Source organism: Eretmochelys imbricata, chromosome 6 (genome assembly GCF_965152235.1).
Source record: "Eretmochelys imbricata isolate rEreImb1 chromosome 6, rEreImb1.hap1, whole genome shotgun sequence".
NCBI classification, from domain to species: domain Eukaryota; kingdom Metazoa; phylum Chordata; order Testudines; family Cheloniidae; genus Eretmochelys; species Eretmochelys imbricata.
The window spans coordinates 99,900,357-99,923,060 of record NC_135577.1 but is presented as its reverse complement, the minus strand read 5'-3'; the positions used below and the strand labels follow the sequence as shown (position 1 = coordinate 99,923,060).

The following is a 22,704-nucleotide window of genomic DNA, read 5'->3' as shown; positions in this document are numbered from 1 at the left end:
GACAAGGACATCTGAGGAACAGTGGAGGGTGGAGGGGGGAATAAACATGGGGAAATAGTTTACTTTGTGTAATGACCCATCCACTCCCAGTCTCTATTCAAGCCTAAGTTAATTGTATCCAGTTTGCAAATTAATTCCAATTCAGCAGTCTCTCGTTGGTGTCTGTTTTTGAAATTTTTTTGTTGAAGAATTGCAACTTTTAGGTCTGTAATCGAGTGTCCAGAGAGACTGAAAGGTGTTCTCCAACTGGTTTTTGAATGTTATAATTCTTGACGTCTGATTTGTGTCCATTTATTCTTTTACGTAGAGACTGTCCAGTTTGCCCAATGTACATGGCAGAGGGGCATTGCTGGCACATGATGGCATATATCACATTGGTAGATGTGCAGGTGAACGAGCCTCTGATAGTGTGGCTGATGTGATTAGGCCCTATGATTGTGTCCCCTGAATAGATATGTGGACACAGTTGGCAACAGGCTTTGTTGCAAGGATAGGTTCCTGGGTTAGTGGTTCTGTTGTGTGGTGTGTGGTTGCTGGTGAGTATTTGCTTCAGGTTGGGGGGCTGTCTGTAAGCAAGGACTGGCCTGTCTCCCAAGATCTGTGAGAGTGATGGGTCGTCCTTCAGGATAGGATGTAGATCCTTGATGATGCATTGGAGAGGTTTTAGTTGGGGGCTGAAGGTGATGGCTAGTGGCGTTCTGTCATTTTCTTTGTTAGGCCTGTCCTGTAGTAGGTGACTTCTGGGTACTCTTCTGGCTCTGTCAATCTGTTTCTTCACTTCAGCAGGTGGGTATTGTAGTTGTAAGAATGCTTGATAGAGATCTTGTAGGTGTTTGTCTCTGTCTGAGGGGTTGCAGCAAATGCGGTTGTATCGTAGAGCTTGGCTGTAGACAATGGATCGTGTGGTGTGGTCTGGATGAAAGCTGGAGGCATGTAGGTAGGAATAGCGGTCAGTAGGTTTCCCGGATAGGGTGGTGTTTATGTGACCATCGCTTATTAGCACCATAGTGTCCAGGAAGTGGATCTCTTGTGTGGACTGGTCCAGGTTGAGATTGATGGTGGGATGGAAATTGTTGAAATCATGGTGTAATTCCTCAAGGGCTTCTTTTCCATGGGTCCAGATGATGAAGATGTCATCAATGTAGTGCAAGTAGAGTAGGGGCATTAGGGGACAAGAGCTGAGGAAGCGTTGTTCTTTTATTTCAGGTATGCAGACAAGGAGTTAAAAAGACTGCTCTGCAGTTTCAAACTTGGCCTGTGTGGCAAAACAGTGTTTAAAACTGATGACCATGTTTGTTATATTGTCTGCACTGGCATCATTCATGATGTACAGGGGTACTAGATATATCTGGAAATGTAATTCCAAGTGCTGAGGAAACATGGGGCAGTCCAACAAGCTCTCCTTCAGGCCTTAGGAAGGCACAAGGCTGGCCTGGAGTACTAAAGCCTGAGTCAGTCAAAATTTCTGAGTGGCAGGGCCAGTGCCAGTTTTGCCTGACATTATTGCTGACCTGTCTTGATATTTGAAGGAGATGATACTGAGCTCATTGGATGAGGTGGTGCCCCCCTACAAATGGTTCTCAGAAAGTCTTCCAAATTGTGCTCCTCATTCTCAAGAATGCTCTCAGGCGTATCAATGTGAAGAAGAGATGCTACAGACACTCTTGTCCCTCCTGACAAAGAGGATCTTAAAGCCAGGGCCACTGGGTGAAAGAAGGAAAGGAATTTTATTCTACATACTTTCAGGCAGAAAAAAGATGGGAAATCCCTGGCCCTTCTTGGATCTCAGGGAACTGAATCAGTATCGGGTCAAAAAAACAATTCTAGATCATTACCCTGGAAGCCACTACAACTCTCTTAGATGAAGTTTAATTGCTATGTGCTCTAGAACTGAATGCTTGCATGCACCTTAGAATGCTCTTCAAGCTTTCAGATATAAGGTAAAGGAACATCACTTCCTTCACTGTCTTATCTCTTGAATTGGTGTCTGCTTTGTGTATGTTCACAAAATTCTTGATGAAAGTCACTGCCTTCCTGCCCAGTCTGGGAGCATGCACGTTCACTAAGTTGGCTGATTGGCTGATTAAGGACACTACTTTGGATCATGTGAAAGAACAGCCCATATCACTACCAGAATGGAGTCACTAGGATATGTGAAAAACTACCCACATTCTCAACAGTCCCCCGCAGACAATTGAAGTATACAGGAGCACCTCTAGACAGCTCAAATCAATTTTCCTTCTCCAGAACAGGATCGTAGACATTCCCAGTTGGGCACAACAGATCAGCAAGAGAGTCAGCAGGTAAGTTTAGACCAGTGGTTCCCAAATTTTAACAACCTGTGAACCCCTTTCACTAAAATGTCAGGTCTCGTGAACTCCCTCCTAAAAATGAATATTTCCAGGGATTTCCTCCTTTACTTGAGTATAAATTATAAAAGCAGTGATCTTGGAAATATAAAATTTGTTTTTGTGACATGCTTATTACACACTATTTATTATCAATTATTATTTATCATTACAATATTTTTATTGCATTATGAAAACGGCAACACTCTTCCAAGATCTCACTTTCGTAGCTTGTATCACTTTGAATAAGCCTGTTATAAGACAAGGCTCCTATGTTTCATCAAGGAGTATCAGATTTGAAACAGCATGGAAGTATTTAAGAAGCCAACTCAAAGAGTTCCTCCTACAAAAGCATTCAGGTCTTGAGCAGTCCAGGCAAACAAAGTGCATTACAACAAAGCTTAAACTTGTTCTTCATAATAATTTTAAAAACAATACTAGCTGCCTATTTAATTTTAAAACCAGCAAAAAATATCCACCTCCCTTTCCATTTCGTATAAGGAGTCTTGACATTTAAATCTCCTCAGTGTGATAGATATGCTTGCTTTGATCTTCTTAGCTCTTGGAAGTCCAGGGGTTTCTGGCTGCTGGTGCCATGCTGGCCGGGGTCCCTAGGGACAGCTCTGTCTGCCATTAGGGAATTTTTTCCCGAGAACCCATGTAATATTTCGCAAACTCCCAGGGGTTCATGAACCCCAGTTTGTGAACCACTGGTTTAGACAATGCTACTAACGTTCGGTCTCATGGCTGCAATGCTATTTGTGGTATCCAGGACATGTTTGCGTGTGAGTAGAGCCTACCAAATTCACAGTCCATTTTGATCAATTTCACGGTCATAGGATTTTTAAAATCATAAATTTCATGATTTCACATATTTAAATCTGAAATTTCACGGTGTTGTAATTGTAGGGGTCCTGACCCAAAAAGAAGTTGTGGAGGAGTTGCAAAGTTATTATCGGGGGGTGGGGGGGTTGTGGTGTTGCGACCCTTACTTCTGTGTTGCTGCTGGTGGTCGTGCTGCCTTCAGAGCTAGGCAGCTGGAGAACGGTGGCTTCTGGCCAGGATCCCAGCTCTAAAGGCAGAGCCGCTGTCAGCAGCAGCATAGAAGTAAGGATGGACTGGTATGGTATTGCCAACCTTACTTCTAGGCTGCTGCCTGCTGAGCTGGGCCCTCACTCAGTCAGCACCACCACCCTCCGGCTGCCCAGCTCTGAAGGCAGCAGCGCAGAAGTAAGGGTGGCATGGTATGGTATTGCCACGCTTCCTTGTGTGCTGCAGCTGGTGGAGCACTGCCTTCAGAGCTGAGCATCTGGCCAACAGCCACCATACTCTGGCTGTCCAGCAATGAAGGCAGTGCAGAAGTAAGGATGGCAATACCACGACCCCGCTAAAATAACCTTGCGACTCCTCTGCAACTCCTTTATGGTTCAGGACCCCCAATTTGAGAAATGCTGGTCTCCCCCGTGAAATCTGTATAGTAGAAAGTAAATGCGCACAAAAGACCAGATTTCACGGGGTGACACCAGATTTCATGGTCCGTGACGCGTTTTTCATGGCCATGAATTTGGTAGGGCCCTACATATGAGGTAAGCTCTGCAGACCCTGCAATTCCAGTGGAAGTAAGTAGTACAGGAACTTTCACATCTCATCTGATGGCAGACAGTCTCCAGGCTACTCTGACCTGTTGACAGTTCAGGAACAATCACCAATTACAAATTGACCTTAAAATACCTCCTCTCCAAACTTTAGCAGCCACAGATGTGTCTAACCTGGTATGGGGAGCCAATACAGAGGATTACGCACCCAGCGAATTTTTCTCTCTATAGGAACTGCACTTGGACATAGTTATTCTGGAGATGAGAGCAGTTCTGTACTGGTAGAGGGTTTCCAAGGAGACTTGAGAAGCACCTACAACTCCAGTTCCTACAGTTAAAAATAGATTTGTCGAGTCATGCAAACAGGACTGAATGGACACTTTGTTCTCACCAGAAAAGCTACTTGACTAGTCTTTTCACATGTCTAAGTGAAAGACTAACTACTTCCAGGTACATTTGGCAGCCATTCTGGCCAATAGTGAACTAATTGAAGGTCAACCAGTGCAATGTCTGTGCAGTCCCTTGTCAGGTTCATGCAGGTCTTGAGGCTTTTAAAACCTCCAGTTAAAAAGCCTCCTGTGTCGTGGGATATTAATATCAAGATGACAAAATTGATGAAAGCTCCTTTTAAGCAACTCAGTCTCTCTGAGCTTTAGTTTCTCACAAGAAAAGTAATTTTTACCTGGTAGCAGTGAGTTCAGCTTGCAGAGCCCTAGTAACAGACCCAGCGTACACCAGATTTTACAAGGATAAGACAATACAGTGGACATATTGAAGATTGCTCTCTAAGTTGGTGTCTGAATTCCACTTTAATAAGCTGTTTGTCCTGCCAGTGTGTTTTGCATGTCCATTCTGGAATACTCCTCTCTCTACACTTAATGTCTGAAGGTGCTTAGTGTTGTTTTTGGAAAAGACAAAAGCCTTCAGAAAGTCCACCCATCTTTTTCATTTGATGCCATTTTACTGGGCAGTACTGTATATTGCTAAGAAGACAATATGATTGCATTTTATATAGCTAACACCAGGATTGCTTGATACTAAAGCTATTGTCAAGGTACACTCATTTTGAAGCAACACTGTCACCATCTCCTGCTTCAGGTATATTTTCATTAAGAAATCTCAAAGCAGATACATAGTCTTACTCCACATACATATATTAGGCATTTATTGCTTGGATTTCACCTCCAGAATGGACTCCTGTTTTAGACTCGTCATGCTCAATAACTTATTTTCAAAGTAGATTACATGTTGTAGGATTTCATATGTTGTCCTACCATTAGAGCTCAGAGCCTTTTCTCAGGTGTTTTTCTCTTGCACCTTTTATTACTGATTTTTTTTCCCCCTAGGGCCCTTTTTTAATCTTATGCTGATCATTTTGGATTGGCTTTTCTATCTGGGGAGCTTCACCTCAAACTCTGTCACTGAAATTTACTGCAATGTTGGAGGACAGCATTTATATATGACAGATTGTGGTGTAAAGTGGTTAGTAACGGACTGGCTTGTGGTGCCCTCAGAGTCAAAAAATCTTAGGAAGCTAAAAGCTAAAGGAGTTCTCCCATTCTTGCACTAAGGAGCAAATACCCATGAGTGAGAGTCCTACAAAATGATATTTTCAGAGAAGCGGAATTACTGGTAAATAACTTTCTCTTACATAGATAGGAAATATAGCTCAAAGTGATAGGATCTTTCAAAACAGTAGTCCCTGTAGCTGTGTATTGTGTGTCTATATTTAGGAACATACAAAGAAATACAAAATGTGTCAGCAAACAAAGATGACAGGGTTTGTTTTTTTTCAAAAACTGCTGAAGATAGGTATTGTAAGATAGATGTGACAAACAATGTCATACCCATTATTGTTTAAGTCCACTAGAATGATGGAAAAGTTCAGTAAAAAGTGTATGGACATTGTCATTGATTTTCAGAATGAGAAACTGATGTAGATACAGTCTGCAATTAATGTAACCTTACAGCCCTTAATTTGCTATCAAGGCTTAATTCCCAAAGAGTAAATATCATCGCATTATTTTGGGTCAAGTATGTTCTTTTACAAAGAAAATGCTGTTGAGTGGATTGCTGAAGTAGAGCAGTTTCTCCAGATTTCTAATCTGCAAACTGTCAAATTAAGAGTTAGACAAACTCAGTACCTTTAGTTCAATGGCCTGCCTTCCTATTTCTCCTAATAAAAGAATGGTTAAGAGCTATAGGAATGTTTTGTGAGATACACATTAGTAAGCTGGACATTCACACGGAAAATCTGTGTACATCTGATGAAGTGGGTACTAGCCCACGGAAGCTTATGCCCAAATAAATTTGTTAGTTTCTAAGGTGTCACAAGAACTCCTCATTGTTTTTACAGAAAAATATGAGTGTATACATTTGTCTGTGGATCAAGGCAGTGAAATATTTTACTTTTTTATTTCAGAGGAAGCAAAGATAAGATTTTTGTTGTTAAAATTAATCCTTATATGCCTGATAAACTGATAACAGCTGGAATTAAACACATGAAATTCTGGCATAGAGCAGGTAAGGAAAGGCATGTTTTTCTTGTATTTTTAACTGCAGCATTGTCTGTTATACCTAAGATAGTTATTGTTATGTATTCTGTATGATTTTTGACACATGCATATATCAGTAGGTTATCTCTTTCTAACTCCTATTAATAGTAAAATTAATTTCTGTTATGGTAGTGTCAGAGACCCCAAGAAAGATCATCTCCCCATTGTGCTAGGTGTAATATAGCATGCAGGAAAACGTAATGCCTGCCTTGGAGAAGTTAGTCTAGTTTTTATAAATAATAGTTATGCCATTAATAGTTGTCACAATTCAGGGCAATTGCACCATATTCCCCCTCCATGGTCCCTTGAAGCACCCCTGAGGCTCCAGGCTCCTCAGTTGTCACATCTCTTGGGTGGAGACCCATGTGTCTCTCCCTCCTGACCAGGGGCTTTTCCAGGTTACACAGTTCCCTGCTTACACTGTGATAGTCCCTGCAAGCCAGACTGCCTAAACAGGCCAGCATCGTCACTTTGCTTTCTCTTTCAAGGCTACAAACAACATATTTGGCAGCAATTATAAGCTACCACACAGTCCTTTATAAGCAAGCACATTTATTCTTAAGGTGAAAGTATTACAGAGAAAACATTAAAAACAATAAAAGACCCTACATGCACGTTAATAAGCTTGCCAGAGATCACCCATATGTCTTATGGGGCCCCAGTAGGCCAAAGTCCTTCCAACCCTTCCCAGGAAGAATTGGAGCTCCCTTGGACAGAAGGGTCTGTCCATTTGTTGGATCAGAAAAAAAGGCTCTGAGTCAATTTAAACTCAGGCTATTTATCCCAAAGTCTTTTCTTTGCCTGTTGGTCTCTGTGGGGAATATAGTTTGAGCTAGTATATGTGAGCCTCCCCAGGAGGTGGTATCTCTCTGGGGAGATTACAACTTGCCTGATTTGCCTTAATCATCTATTGTTTTAGTTCCTGTAGGAGCTGTGGTAGCTTTTCCGCATGGAATAGAACAGTCATACATAAAACATTCATTTAAAACAATGGACCCCAAAGATGCTGCATGGAGTTGCAATGTTTGTGACATCTCCCCATGAAGAAGTTACATACAGTCTAGCCCACAATAATACATAAATTTAACACCATGAGGTGTTTCAAGAGTATTTCAGGAAATACCATATCTGTCACAAAAGTTATATAGCTCAAAATATCTTATGCACAGTTCTAGGATAATGTAATAAATCCCACTCAGTGTATACAAAGAAGTTTTCAAGTGATACCAAAGAGGACAAGGTAATAATTTCAGACCTTCAATATTTGGCAGGTAAAATACGTACATAGATACATATATAAAATAGAGATATATTGATCTAAATCACAAAGGAATGCAATTTTAATAATCTAAGGTCCACCTGTAAGAGGCACAAATAAGATTGCAGATAAGGCTCTTGCAGTGAATATACCTACTAATTATACTTTGTGGGTCTGTCTTTGCTAAACATGACTACAAAAACTCAAGAAGTTAAAGAATAGATGCATATTTAATCTATTTGAAAATGTTTAATTTAGAGCAATGGAAAAACACCATCTAAATGGTATTCTGAACTCCAGTGTATCAGATCTTGAAAGGCACATGGAGCCAAAAGGGTCTTTGAAAAGATTACCTCCTTTGCTGGAGAAAACTACTGTGTTGACAAGACCTCCAATACTCAGACATCATCAGTAGTTCTGAAAATATACTGGCTCGGGTGAATCCTTCCCATTCCTTTTAAGATTCATCCTAAGAGCCATAGAACATTTAACGGCAAGGAAAACAGTCAGCCTAGTCATCTCAGTCATGGACTGCCCAAGAAATTATCCAGGTTCAACCCAGGCCACAGTAGGCTGCTGTTTAATAAAGTTATTACAAAGCTGGCAAGCTGTTGCTGAGAAGATTAACTCTTCTTTGAATATTGTCCCTATGGGTTCTCCACTGTAGGTGTGGCAGCACCCCTTACCCCTGGGATCGGAAATCTTCATCAGCAGTGCCTGTCAGACTGCACATTCACACCTCTCCTCTCTCACGCCATGAGTGGGACATATATATATTGTTGTGCTGTCTGACCGCCCCCACCCCCGAGTTCCTTCTCTACCGCCTTTGGTCTGTGATGGAATCCGCAGAAGAGCCCGCTTCTCCTTTTTCCCTCATTAGAATAGTGCCTTACCTGTCAGTTTTAGTGTAATTTAGAACTTCTTCTTCTTCCCTCTATCAAAAAACATTTGTTTTTGCTTCACCTTTATGATTACCTCATCAGTTAGGTTTTCATTTCCCTGCTTCTCACCCTTTCGAACCAGGAAGCTTTTTTCCTCACCCTTATGCCCAGATTTCCCAGGTTTAAGAGGTGCAACTCTTGCTATAATGCCCTCCAGTAATGGACAGCCACCCGCAGTGCGTTCACTTTCTGGAAGAGGAACACATCCCACAGAAGTGTTCCCACTGTCACAACTTGACTGCCAGTGCAGAAAAGACTGGAACATTCGGTTATAACTTCTCCTTGTGGAGAAATCACAGCGCCCAGCATCGAACCCGGCCCTGGACTCTCCTCCTATGTGGCTTTCACGCTCTGCCAGGTTGTCCACTGATCCTCATTCCCCACGTGCCTCTAAGAGAAAGTTGTGTCTTTCTTGCTCTGACAAGAAGAAACAGGCTCCCTCCTCACACTCTGAGGCACAGCTCGCCAGAACACCTTCCACTGTGAGGTCAGTTGCCTCAACATCATCTGACAGGGGACACAGCTCCAGGACCTGACTTCCTCTTGTTTCCTCATGAAACTAAGGACCTAACCAGGCAGAGCTACAGCCCTCAGCACCATATCTCGGCTCTGGAGACCAAGACAGACTGACTTCAGGAGCTATGGCACTTACAAAACCACCGGCACTGGCGTCCTTTTTGGCACAGTTGAAGCCATCGACACAGAGCAAGTCCTTGGCCCCACCAAAACTGCCAGCACCAACCAGGTCCTCAGCACCAACAAAGCTGTCACCACTGAGCGAGTCCTTAGCACTGACCAAGTCTTCAGCTCCACCTGGGCACCGAGTCATGTACTGGTGCTGATGATGGTCCTTCCTCCTCCCCAGGAATTTAGATACCAAAAAGACCAGCTTGTATCTGACATGCCCGAGTCACCTCTGCTCAGACATGACCTCCTCCCACTTCCACCCTCCTCTCTGGACTCATAACATTCTTCCCTTTTCCCCCCGACAAGTATCGGGGGTAGCCATGTTAGTCTGTATCCACAAAAACAACAAGGAGTCTGGTGGCACCTTAAAGACTAGTCTTTAAGGTGCCACCAGACTCCTTTGTTGTTCCCCTGACAAGGGCACCCTCCTTCCCCAGTGACGAGGAGGAAGAAGAGAAGGAGGAGTGCTCCATGGCACCCTCTTATTCAAGACAGGCTCCAACGACTTCATCTACACATCCTCACTATTTGCAATCCACATCTGGACCACAATCCTGTTGTGGACCACTGTGGATGCAACTACACATTCCACTCCTCCACACTGGCCATATTGGGCACATGTATAGGGCACAATTCGGGAAGCCTCCCATGGAGCAATGCCAGAGAACTATACCTCTCCCTTCTCCATTGGTCTCTTGCACACCAGAGACTGAACCTCCCCATCAAAGTACTGAATGAGGGGGAAGAATAGGAGGAGGAAGCTCCACAAACATTATATTTCTCCTCTTCTTCCCCCAATGAGGCTATCATGCCCCCATATCCTACTGCTGCTGACAACTTCAGACACATTCAAGAATTAGTCCACAGAATTGCAGTCTCCTTCCAGATTCCTTTGGAGGAAGTGAAAGATCAGGAGCATAAATTGCTCCATGTCCTGCACACATTATCTTTCTCCAAAATTGCCCTACCTATCAACAAGGTTCTTCTCAATCCTGCAAAACTGCTCTGGCAGACCCCAGTGGCCATCCCTCCAACCTGAAAATGGGCAGACAAAAAATGTTGTTGCAAAAGATGTGGACTTTCTTTTCTCGCATCCCACCCCAGATTCTCTAGTAGTTAATATGGTGCAAGAGTAATGATCTCAAGTTGCAGTGGAGGAGGTTTAGGTTGGATATTAGGAAAAACTTTGTCACTAGAAGGGTGATGAAACACTGGAATGCGTTACATAGGGAGCTGGTGGAATCTCCTTCCTTAGAAGTTTTTAAGGTCAGGCTTGACAAAGCCCTGGCTGGGATGATTTAGTTGGGATTGGTCCTGCTTTGAGCAGGGGGTTGGACTAGATGACCTCCTGAGGTCCCTTCCAACCCTGATATTCTATGATTCTAGGAAGAGAAAGGACAACAAGTATCTACCTGTCAGGACAGACACTGGAAATGCTTAATTTATTCGGACGCAAGGCTTATTCATCTGCCACACTCCAATTTTGAATAGCTAATTACGAGGCTCTTATGGCCAAGTACAACTACCTCAGTTACTCCAAAATAGAGGAACTCTGCCATAACCTTCCTGAGGTCAAGAAAGAACAATTCCAGGTGCTTATATCTGAGGGATACCTCTTGGCCCATACAGCCCTACGAGCCTCATTGCAGATATCACTCTCGCTCCATCGCAACTGCATGGTTATGAGGCGGGCACCATGATTACACCTCTCAGGCTTTCCTAAGGCAGTACAAACCACAGTTGAAGACTTACCCTTTGAGGGCCCCAGACTATTCATGGTGCATACGGTTGATTCCCCACACTCCCTTAAAGACTGCCAAGCTACTCTCCTCTCCCTTAATATTTACACACCAGTGCCAAAGAGACACCTGCAAAAGTATCATCTCCCCCTACGATCCTGACCACTGCAGTACACTCCTCAGCAGCACTATAACACTCAGCGCCAACAACAAAAGCCCCCTACCAAACGTAGATGGGCCACTCCTCAAGGGACTACCTCTCTCACACCTGCAGCCAAGCAACAATTTTGAAGGTAGGTCAAGGCCTCAAGAAGCCTCCCCCTTTTCCAGTCACATCAACATCTTCGACATACCACCAGTTTGGTGACGGATTAGCTCCATTCTTTCCATCTTGGAGACTAATCACCTCAGACATATGGGTTCTAGAGATCATCAGGGAAGGATACTCCATCCCTTTACTATCTATCCTTCCTCTCTCCCCGTCCCTCTTCAGGCACCCCCTCATGAACCCATTCTATGAGAAGAAATAATTCATCTTCTTCATCTGTGAGCCATAGAACTGGTCCCTTCCCAACACAGAGGAATGAGTTTCTAGAATTTTGTTCTGATCCAGAAGAAATCCAGCAGCTGGCAGCCGATCCTGGACCTTCAAAACCTAAACAAGTTTGTCAAACTGCAACACTTCAAGATGGTTACCTTCTCTACCATTATCCCAGCACTGGAACAGGGGGACTTGCTCTCGGCCCTCGACCTCCGAGATACGTATTTCCATTTCACAATACACCTGGCCCACAAATGGTTTCTCCAGTTCCCCATGGGAGCCAAACATAATCAGTACAAGCTACTGCCTTTTGGACTGTTGACAGCCCCTTGTGTATTCTCCAAAGTCCTTGTGGTAATTGCTGCCTACCTAAGTAAACAAGGTGTCATCATCTTTCCATACTTAGGCAACTGTCTCCACAAGGTCTCATCCAAAGCCAACACTCTTCGTGCCATCCAGATCTCAATGGACCTTTTCACAAATCTAGGCCACAGTGTGAACTTAACAGTACAACACCTGGAGTTCATCGGCGCACAACTAGATGCCGTACAAGACAGAGCCTTCCTTCCACCTCACAGATTCTTCACTATGGTGGATCTTGTATCCAAGGTACAAGCCTGTCCCCAGATTTCCAACAGAATGTGTCTCCAGCTAATATGACACATGACCGCCACCACGTTCATGGGTAAAGCACACATGATTACACATGTGATGTCTTCAGGCATATGTCTGTACAGCATATGTCCCTCACGGACACAGCAGCCACAAACTGTTATGCCGAGGACGGTAAAGGACTCACTACTCTGGTAGACACAGCCCAAGAACATCTGTGTTGGGGTTCATTTCCTTCAGCCAGCACCAATCATGATTCTAACAACTGACACCCCCTTCATCGGTTGGGGAGTGCACCTTCACACTCATATGGTGGAGGGCAGATGGTCTTTAACCAAATCCACCCTACACATCAGCCTCCGAGAGATACAGGTAGTCCGCAATGCCTGGCGATGTTTCCTCCCACTGATTGCATATCGCACCGTCAAAGTCATGATGGACAATATCATCTGCATGTTTTTACATCAACAGACAAGGCAGAGCAAGGTCCCACTCTTTATACTCGGATACACCAGTTCCATAATTTCAGTGCCTCCAACACGACATCACCATCTCAGCCACATTCCTCCCTGGACACCAGAACTCCACTGTGGACTCACTGAGCGGAAGATTCTTCCATGATCACAACTGGGAACTGGATAAGCAACTCCTTCAGCTTATCTTCAACTACTGGGGATTCCTGCACATAGATCTTTTTGCCACACCACAAAATGTCTGATGCCCTCAATTCTGCTCAAGAGTTGGATTGGGACACAGGTCTTTGGAAGACACATTCCTCATCCCATGGGATGCACCACTGCTCTATGTCTTCCCTCCCTTCCCCTTTCTGTTTTGAGTACTCCACAAGATTCAGGGGGATTGAACCTATGTTATCCTTATCGCTCCAACATTTCCATGAGAGATCTAGTATACTTACCTCTTTTGCATGATGGTATGCCAACTGATCTCCTCCATCCAACTCCACACCTCCTTTCACAGGATGCAGGTCACATTCTCCATCCCAATCCACAGATGCTCCACCTCAAAGCCTGGCTCCTCCGTGGTTCTTGGATTTGGAAATAACCACCTGTTCAGATGCAGTTAAACAGATATTCTAGAATAGCAGACGCAACACGACTAGATGCACTTAATGTCACAAATGGACTAGGTTCCAATGCTGGTGCACCTCCCATCAGGTTGATGCAATAAGCGCTCAATTACCACTTATCCTAGACCAGGGATTGGCAACCTCTGGCATGCAGCCCATCAGAGAAATCCGCTGGTGGGCCAGGATGGTTTGTTTACCTGCAGTGTCCACAGGTTTGGCCGATCGCAGCTCCCACTGGCTGCAGTTCACCGTTCCAGGCCAATGGGGGCTGCGGGAAGCAGTGCGGGCTGAGGTATATGCTGGCCGCTGCTTCCTGCAGCCCCCATTGGCCTGGAATGGCAAACCGTAACCAGTGGGAGCTGCGATCAGCTGAACCTGCGGATACTGCAGGTAAACAAACCGTCCCGGCCCGCCGGCGGATTTCCCTGACGGGCCATGTGTCAAAGGTTGCCGATCCCTGTCCTAGACTATATTTTACACCCTAAATGGTCAGGATTATCCACCAACACCATTTGTGTGCATTTGGCAGCCATTGCCACTTTTCACTGCCACAATAGGCAGCCATTCTGTCTTCACACATCCACTCATAAAATGTTTCCTGAAAGGTCTCCAAAATATTTTCCCCCACATACAGGCTCTGACCCCGGCCTTGTTCTACTCTCTCTTACTAGACCTCTATTTGAACTGATGGCAACGTGGTCCTACCTTCACTTATTAATGAAAACGGCCTTTTTTGTCTCTATCACCTCTGCCCGATGGGTCGGTGAAATTGGGGCCCTTATGACATATTCTCCATATATACTTTTTCATAAACTCAAGAATGCACATAGTGGCAGTATCCTGTAGAAAGTGTAGAGATAGTCGGTCATTGTGAGGGAGACTTATCATTGTGAGTATAAGCACTGAGATAGAGATCAGTCCTACTATATTCTAAGTCAAGATCCACTACTGAAACTAGAGCTGGAACTGGTGGACCTGAGACCACATGATACTGAAGTATGTTTTTTGGGGGAAATCTTCATCAGTGTCAAATGCAGGCAAACACATCCAGAGGTTTGTCACTGAAGATATAGCACAGTGCTTTGAAGATATAAAAATCCCTAGATCTTCATCTGTTAGGTGCCACTGAGACAACTCAAACATGTTGTCTCAAACATGTTACTCTGAGTTACTCTGAGAATTTTGTGAAAATTCACATCTCGTTTTCGCGCCTGACAGGTCACAAGATACTGGACATGGGCATCCTGATATACAGAAACTATTTGACATACAATTTAGAGGCTTTTAAAAAATATTGGTAATAACATTTCTGTCACTTATAGGCCAGTACAGGATACTGTATCAACACAAATTTTAAAGCTAAAGTTCTAAAATAACTTTCCTTCAAAAATATAGCATGAAAAGAATGTGTTGGTAGGGTTTAAAGTTTTTACATTGGAGTAATATAGTCATCCCAAACTCATTCCATTAAAATCTTTATACCATACTATCATATGACAGAAAATTAAAGTCTGTATTTAGACACTCTCTCTCACTCACTCCCTCTGATATATCTGTATGTATGTTTACCTGTGTGTGTATATAAATTCAAGTCCTGATTCAAGTGGCATGTAAAATGAATTCCTAAAGGTGAGATGCATTCTTTTTCTTCAAAGGTGCCAAAAAGTGGGGGAAGGTGAGAAGTAATGATTTGTGAAGAACCTTCAAAGTTTGCTTATTCCAAAGCTAGAGGGAAACAGATTTATTATTCTGGATAGGTTGCCCTATAAATTATTTTGAAAGTGATACTTACGCAAGCATTTGATTACTTGTTTTTATTCTAAACCAGGGGGAGGACTGATTGGGAGAAAGGGCTGCATAGGTGCAATGGGAAGAACTGATACAATGATGTGTGCAGTATACGGCTGGACTGAAGAGATGGCATTCTCTGGAACTTCCACTGGGGATGTGTGTATCTGGAGAGATTTGTTTCTCATAAAAACAGTCAAAGCACACGATGGTCCAGTATTTAGCATGCATGCATTAGAAAAAGTAAGTGAACTATTTGGATTTTAAATGAGACATAGTTTGGATTAATAAAAATCTCTTTGTGGCTAGGCCTAACATGAATGTAGTCTATTACCATATAATTGGAGTTCAGGATTCTAGATTAGGGTGACCAGACAGCAAATGTGAAAAATCGGGATGGGGTGGGGGTAATAGGAACCTATATAAGAAAAAGACCCAAAAATTGGGACTGTCCCTATAAAATTGGGACATCTGGTCACCCTATTCTAGATGGTGCTCCCCACTCTCAAGTCAGCGGGAACAGAGAGTGTTGCATTTCCTAGTAGGAGGAAGTGCATTGTATCATTATATTACAGTGACTCCTCTCATTGATTTTTAAGAGCTGCATGTCCTCCTTCTTTAATGATGCCTTAAGAGTAAAAGTGGATAAAGCAGATAAAGTGGAGGGACTTTCAGGGGGTGAAAGGAGATTCGATTACATTGCATTAAAAGAAACATATGCCAGTGATGTTTGTTACTATGTGAAGACTTGAGCAGATGTATGGTTGCCAACTTTCTAGCTGCACAAAACCAAACACCCTTACCCTGCTCTGCCCCTTCCCTGAGGCCCCGGCCCCACTCACTCCAGCCCCCCTCCCTCTATCGTTTGCTTTTGCCCACCCTCACTCACTTTCACTGGACTGGGGCAGGAGATCAAGATGAGGGAGGGGGTGAGGCCTCCAGCTGGGGGTGTGGGCCCCAGGGTGGGGCCAGAAATGAGGGGTTCAGGTTGTGGCAGGGGACTCAGGTCTGGGGCAGGGAACTGAGGTGCGGGAGGAGGGCTCTGGCTGGGGGGAGGGGTCTGGGGTCGTGCTGGGGATGAGAGGTTTGGAGTGCAGTAGCAGACTCAGGGCTGGGGCGCAGGAGGGGGTGCAGGCTCCAGCTGGAGGTGTGGGCTCTGGGGTGGGGCTGGGGATAAAGGGTTTGAGATGCAAGAGGGGGCTCAGGGCTGGGGGTTAGGGGTTCTGACCTTGGGCAGCGGGTTGGGGTGAGGGTGCGGGGTATTGGAGAGAGTTAGCATACGGGAGGGGGTTCTGACCAGGGGCAGGGAGTTGGGTTGGGGGGGGATGGGGGTCTGGGGTTAGGATGTGGGAGGGGGTTCTGACCTGGGGCAGGGGGGTGGTGTGCAGGAGGGAGTTCAGGGTGCGGGCTTCAGCCAGGAAGTGCTTACCTCAGGCGACTCCTGGTTGGCAGTGCAATGAAACTAAGGCAGGCTCACTGCCTGCCTTTCCGCCCTGGCTCCGCACTACACCCGGAAGCAGCCAGCATGTCCCTGCGGCCCTTAGGCAGATGGGCCAGGGGTCTCTGCGTGCTGCCCCTGCCCACAGGCACCGCCCCTACAGCTCCCATTGGTCGCAGTTCCCAGCCAGTGGAAGCTGCAGGGCCAGCCCTGGGGGCAGGGGCAGCACGCAGAGCTTCCTAAATTGCCCCTGAGCCTGGGGGCCGGGCCGCAGGGACATGCCAGCTGCTTCCGGGGAGCTGCGCAGAGCCAAGGCAGGCAGGGAGCCTGCCTTTGCCCCGCTGCACCGCCGACCAGATTTTTAATGGCCCGGTCAGCTTTGCTGGCTGGAGCCACCAGGATCCCTTTTCAACCGGGCGTTCTGGTTGAAAATCAGATGCCTGACAACCCTAAGCAGATGCTGTTTGCATTAGAAAATATAGATCTAAGGCTTGCTTCATGTACATGGCCAAACCTAAAAACTTTCTACCATTTATAGCGGTTTTCACCATTTTATGCATAGGAAATTTCTTCCAAACTGGTAGAAAATTCGTAAATGAAATGAACTTTTTAACTACTTCCATTGTATATAATCCTGTATCCTTATGTATATAATCTAGTAACTATTATATGGGCTTTGTTGGATTACAAATTGAACACTGTTACAGTGCCAACATACAGTAAGGCCTTGTCTGCACTCTACCACTTTAACTCTGCTTGCATAGTTAAAGCAACACAAGCCCTCTAGTTTGATATACTTCTGTTAATATAAAGATATATTGGTATGGGTATTCCAATATGGGAAGGGGAATAAGCTACATCAGTATAAGGCACCTTTATATCAGTTCAGCTGCGTCCCAGTTCAGCAGTTGTACCTGCATAACTATTTCAGTGTGAAAAAACAAACACTGCTGGCCAAAATAGTAACATTGGTACAAAACTTGAATGTACACTAGGCTTTAGTCATCTGGAATAGATATAAGTTTAAACCAGAGTATGTCCTTTTGAGCCAAAGGAGCTACGGTGTTCATTTTTTGTCACAGTTATAATTAATTTAGGTATAGGAATGGGGGTTTACGACAAAACTGTGTTTTTCCTAATTTATAACATCAAACGATTCCAGCTGTATTGCCAGTTTATCTTTTGTCAATATTTTCCCCCTTATGAAACAATTTCAGTCTTCTGACATAGGCAGGAGAATAGAAATAGAGTATTCCTGTTTGAGAAAAGGGTCCCAAGCCACAAAGTTCAGATACAGATGTAACCTTTCCCCACATTCCCTGCTAGTCCAGGCCCATTGTAAAAGGGATCTGGGAGGTCCAGATCTAGGGGTAAAATTAAGAAACGGAGAATTTAGGCTAACTATCAGGAAAACATCCAGACAGTGAAATGTATTAGGCCACTGAATAGTCTTCTTGAGAGTGACAGGTGCAGGACTTTAAAAAGCAGACTGGACAAAGCACTAAAAATGCACTGTAGAGACTTGTATTGCATTGGCAGGACCAGAAGATCTAATAGATCTTTTCCATCTCTAACTTGTATGATTCTATGATTTTACAGCTACATTATTATTAAGGCTACTGATGACAACCTATGAACTAATCTTTTTGTACTTTTTTGGGCAGGGATTTGTAACTGGTGGAAAGGATGGGGTAGTGGCTCTCTGGGATGACACCTTTGAACGCTGTCTCAAAACCTATGCCATCAAACGAGCTGCTTTGGCCCCTGGCTCTAAAGGTGATTGTATAGTACATCAAACCTCTCTATTTAATGCTGCTTTTAAACACTGTCTTTAATAAGCTTTTTCTTCTAAGTTTCCTTCTTCCGCAATAAAAGGAAATCAAGTAAAGAAAGAAAACAATAAAGTTGTGTTTGAAAACTATTGTTGGTTCTATTTAAAGTGTTCTTCTACTCTGGAAAAATGACTAAGTAAAAATAGCAACTTCTAACCTAACATATATGCTTTGTGACAGGGTCGGGCCAGATGGCTACAGGAGAGTAATAGAAGGCAGTCCCAGGTTAAGTAGGTCCCTTTTCCCTGGGTAAGGTAACAGGGAAGGTTCTAGAACAATCAGGAACCTTCTGGAGACAATTAAGACAGACAGGCTGATTAGAACACCTGCAGCCAATCAAGAAGCTGCTAGAATCAATTAAGGCAGGCTAATCAGGGCACCTGGGTTTAAAAAGGAGCTCACTTCAGTTTGTGGTGCACATGTAAGGAGCTGGGAGCAAGAGGCGCTAGGAGCTGAGAGTGAGAACGCATACTGTTGGAAGACTGAGGAGTACAAGCATTATCAGACACCAGGAGAAAGGTCCTATGGTGAGGATAAAGAAGGTGTGGGGAGGAGGCCATGGGGAAGTAGCCCAAGGAGTTGTAGCTGTTGCACAGCTGTTCCAGGAGGCACTCTAGACAGCTGCATTCCACAGGGCCCTGGGCTGGAACCCGGAGTAGAGGGCAGGTCTGGGTTCCCCCCAAATCTCCCAACTCCTGGTCAGACACAGGAGGAGATGACCTGGACTGTGGGTTCACGAAAACGGCCAAACTAAGGGCTGCCGTGAAGCTCCAAGGTGAGCAAATCTGCCAATAAGCGCAAGACCCACCAAGGTAGAGGAGGAACTTTGTCACAGCTTCCTTTGTGTATTCTGTCATATCTGTGTTCTTTTATGACAACAATAATGATTTTCATGCCTATTAGTACTTATGACCAAGCCAACCAGGAGACAGTGAATGCGGGGATTCAGTTAAGTAACAAAAACTGAAATTTTTACTAAGTCTCAGTCAGTTTCACCTGTTCACATTCAGAAAGGAAAACTTGTTCTATAGAACCTTTATCACTGATGATTATACATCAGAAGGAAAGAACCAAGCTTAACACTGATCAGAAATTGAGTTTGCAAGACTAACCATGAAGGAAAAAATAGTTTTATTTGTGAATTGAGTATATTTGTAAATCTTTGAGGATAAACACTCACTCCCATTAGAGCATTTTGAATATGGGCCACAAAGATCAATGACAAAACTACATTTGTCCTGGAAGATATTACATCTTTAGCCTAGTACCAACGCACGGTCTGAAGAGAGAATCTGTGCTTGGCTTATAAAAATATAGTAACAGTTAGACTGAATTACAGTTATAAGCTGCAGAAAGTTCATTTCCATAAACTCTTCACAGTGTCTTCTATCTTGCTGAATCAGCAGGTTGATTTTGAACTAATTGTCATTCCTTCCACAGACCTCAGTGAACTACTATGCTACAGAATTGAGGGTAGTTTAAAAAAATTAGAAAGATTACGCTCTGAAAAATTATTCTAAAAAATTGCACCATGGGGTTCCATGATTAATCTTCCTATTTGATCTGCCTTGGATAAAAAAGGAATGGAGGGTAGAATACTTTTTTTTTCTATTAAAGGTTTAATACTCTGGCTTGTTTTCATGTGAGCATGTACGAGTACCGAACTGTTTTCAGGCCTGTTGTTCCTTCAAATTTCTCCCATTTGCTGGCTGATGTTGTTCCTGATATACAGCTTTCCCTATCTGATATTCTGGAGATTTCTCTGTCTGTCTTCCCTAAAAAACTAAGAATTTTCTGTTCTTAGCTTACATCATTAGACTGTCAAAAGGGTGCTTATTTGCTTATTAAACTTCTATTGCAGTTAAAATAGTAGTTTAACACATTTTACTGATGTACTCCACTGTAACTTTAAGATAGATAGAATCATAGCTGTATGCACATTTCTCTCACTGAGGTTTGTAGCATGCTTATTAGATAGCCATGTTAATGCTCTCCACCTTGTTTGAACCTTAAGGAGAGTCTGCTGAACATGAGGATCATTGCCTTATGTGGCACGGTTATTAGGGAAGGCAGGGTAACAAAAACTGGAAGGCTGGCACAGAATAAATTATGCACATTTTAAAAATTAGCTAATATGTGCTAAAGCTCCACAACTGGAGCCAAGTTTTGTAGGCAGGAAAATGCTAGGACTTCTTTTCTGTTGAATATGATCTGGTAAAATGTGGGTGTCGTGTATATACTTCTGAAATTAAACTCTCACACCTTTAAAAATTTAATGTTTTAGGTCTCCTCTTAGAAGACAATCCTTCTATACGTGCCATATCGTTAGGACATGGGCATATTTTAGTGGGCACAAAGAATGGGGAAATACTGGAGGTGGATAAAAGTGGACCAATAACTCTGCTGGTTCAGGTACATTTTAAAGTATTACTGTCAGGGTGTTCAACATCTGAGCCTGGCATTTGCACCCAATGGCAAGAGTCTGTAGCCACATCGCCCAGCTGCAAGACTCTGCAGCCAGTGCTACGGGAACCTGAGCCCTCCCTGCTCCACCAGGTTCCAACCCAGAGCCTGTGACAGCTTGGTCAGATATGCAGCGTGGGGGGCAGATGCCATCAAGCCTGTTCACTGGGTCACTTCCTACTGCATTCTCAGTCCCTTTCAAAGTCACAAAAGGTGTCATCTTATGAACTCACAGGTGTGGGGGTTCTCACCAGAGTCTTTGTCGTTCAGTTCCGGCCCTCTGTTCCTGGTCTCCACAGGGGCCTTCAGTGGCTCTGCCGTGGGGTCTGGTCCAGGCAGTGCGGAGCTCCTGCAGCCTCTCTCCAGGAGTTACCAGCATAGAACTGCTCCTTTGTTCAGTCCGCACTGACTGAACTGAGTTGCTTCCTTTGGAGCTCTCTCTCCACTGTGAGCATGCCCAGCAGGTGCGGCTGGGTTGGGCCTTCAGGACTCAGAGCTGCTCGATAACCCTTGGTTCCCTAGTGTGGGGTCAATACACCCCATCATAATTACCCATATATTCTTTTTTCCCCATTTCCTTCCTAGAATCCGCTGGGCTTTGAAAGTTTCTATCACAAGTATAATACTGTATTTCAAACAGAAGTAACATAAAATAATAAACATTATAATTGTTAATGAAGTCTGAAAACTCTTTTAAATTCAGAGATTTTAAGGCCAAAAGAGACCATTATGATAATCTAGTTTGACCTTTTGCAAAACATAGGCCCTAGAATTTCACCCAGTAATTCCTGCAACATGTCCATAATTTCTGGTAGGACTAGAGCAGTGATTTTCAACTTGTGGTCCGTGGACCCCTGGGGGTCTGAAGACTATTTCTAAGATTTCCAAAGGGGTCCGCACCTCCATTTGAAATTTTTTAGAGGTCCGCAAATTAAAAAAGGTTGAAAACCACTGAACTAGAACATATATTTTAGAAAGACATCTACTCTTGGTTTAAAGACTTCAAGTGATGGCGAATCCACTACATCCCTTTGGTAAGTTGCTCCAATGGTTAATTACCTCACTGTTTAAAATATAGTGCCTTATTTCTAGTTTGAATTGATGTAGTTTCAGCTCCCAGCCATTGGATCTTGTTATGCGCTTTGCTAGCCCAGTACAATCAGATATCTTCTCTCTATGTAGGTACCTATAAACCATGATAAGTCACTTGTTAGCCTTCTCTTTGATATCCTAAACAGGCTGAGCTTCTTAAGTCTCTGATTGTAACATGAGTTTTCAAGACCTTGAATCATTCTTGTGGCTTTGTTCTTTTCTGTTCATATATATGTAAGATGCATATTTAATCCATATGAATGAAGAGCTATTATAGCGCAACAATGCATGAACAGATTTTTAAAACACACACGTACATATACCCATACACTATTAAAGTTAGCGTACTAGATCCTGAATCAAAAGAGGTATCTGCCTATACATCTCTATATCTCTTTTGAGTCAGGCTCTGCTATGCTGATGTTTTGTTTATAGCATGTTTTTATCTTAAGCACAAACTTAAAATAATGCATGTGTATTTTGAAGGATGATAAAAGGAAGTTTGTACAAATTGGGCTTTTTCTTAGTAATAGAATGCACATTTATAGCCAGACTGTGAATTCCAAACTCAAATTGGGTCATAATTATTCACATGAATAGTCCAGTGATAATTTGGCCCGTCATTGTTAGGGTAACAAAAAGATTCTATAAATTAGATAATTTAGTGGATCAGATCACTTGGGCAATTTTCTCAAATATAATTTATTTTAATTTTATATTACATTTTA

General features: G+C 43.6%; 1 protein-coding gene across 3 annotated transcripts in view; it reads left to right on the top strand.

Moving 5' to 3' along the window:
- Nucleotides 1-22,704, top strand: part of EML5 (EMAP like 5) — a 284,671-nt gene that overhangs the window by 166,972 nt on the left and 94,995 nt on the right. For all 3 annotated transcript variants that reach the window (XM_077819239.1, XM_077819240.1, XM_077819241.1), the window contains exons 17-20: nucleotides 6,366-6,466; nucleotides 15,192-15,394; nucleotides 18,254-18,365; nucleotides 20,706-20,833. In XM_077819239.1, the coding sequence (XP_077675365.1) occupies nucleotides 6,366-6,466; nucleotides 15,192-15,394; nucleotides 18,254-18,365; nucleotides 20,706-20,833 (544 nt within the window). The remainder of the gene's footprint in view (nucleotides 1-6,365; nucleotides 6,467-15,191; nucleotides 15,395-18,253; nucleotides 18,366-20,705; nucleotides 20,834-22,704) is intronic.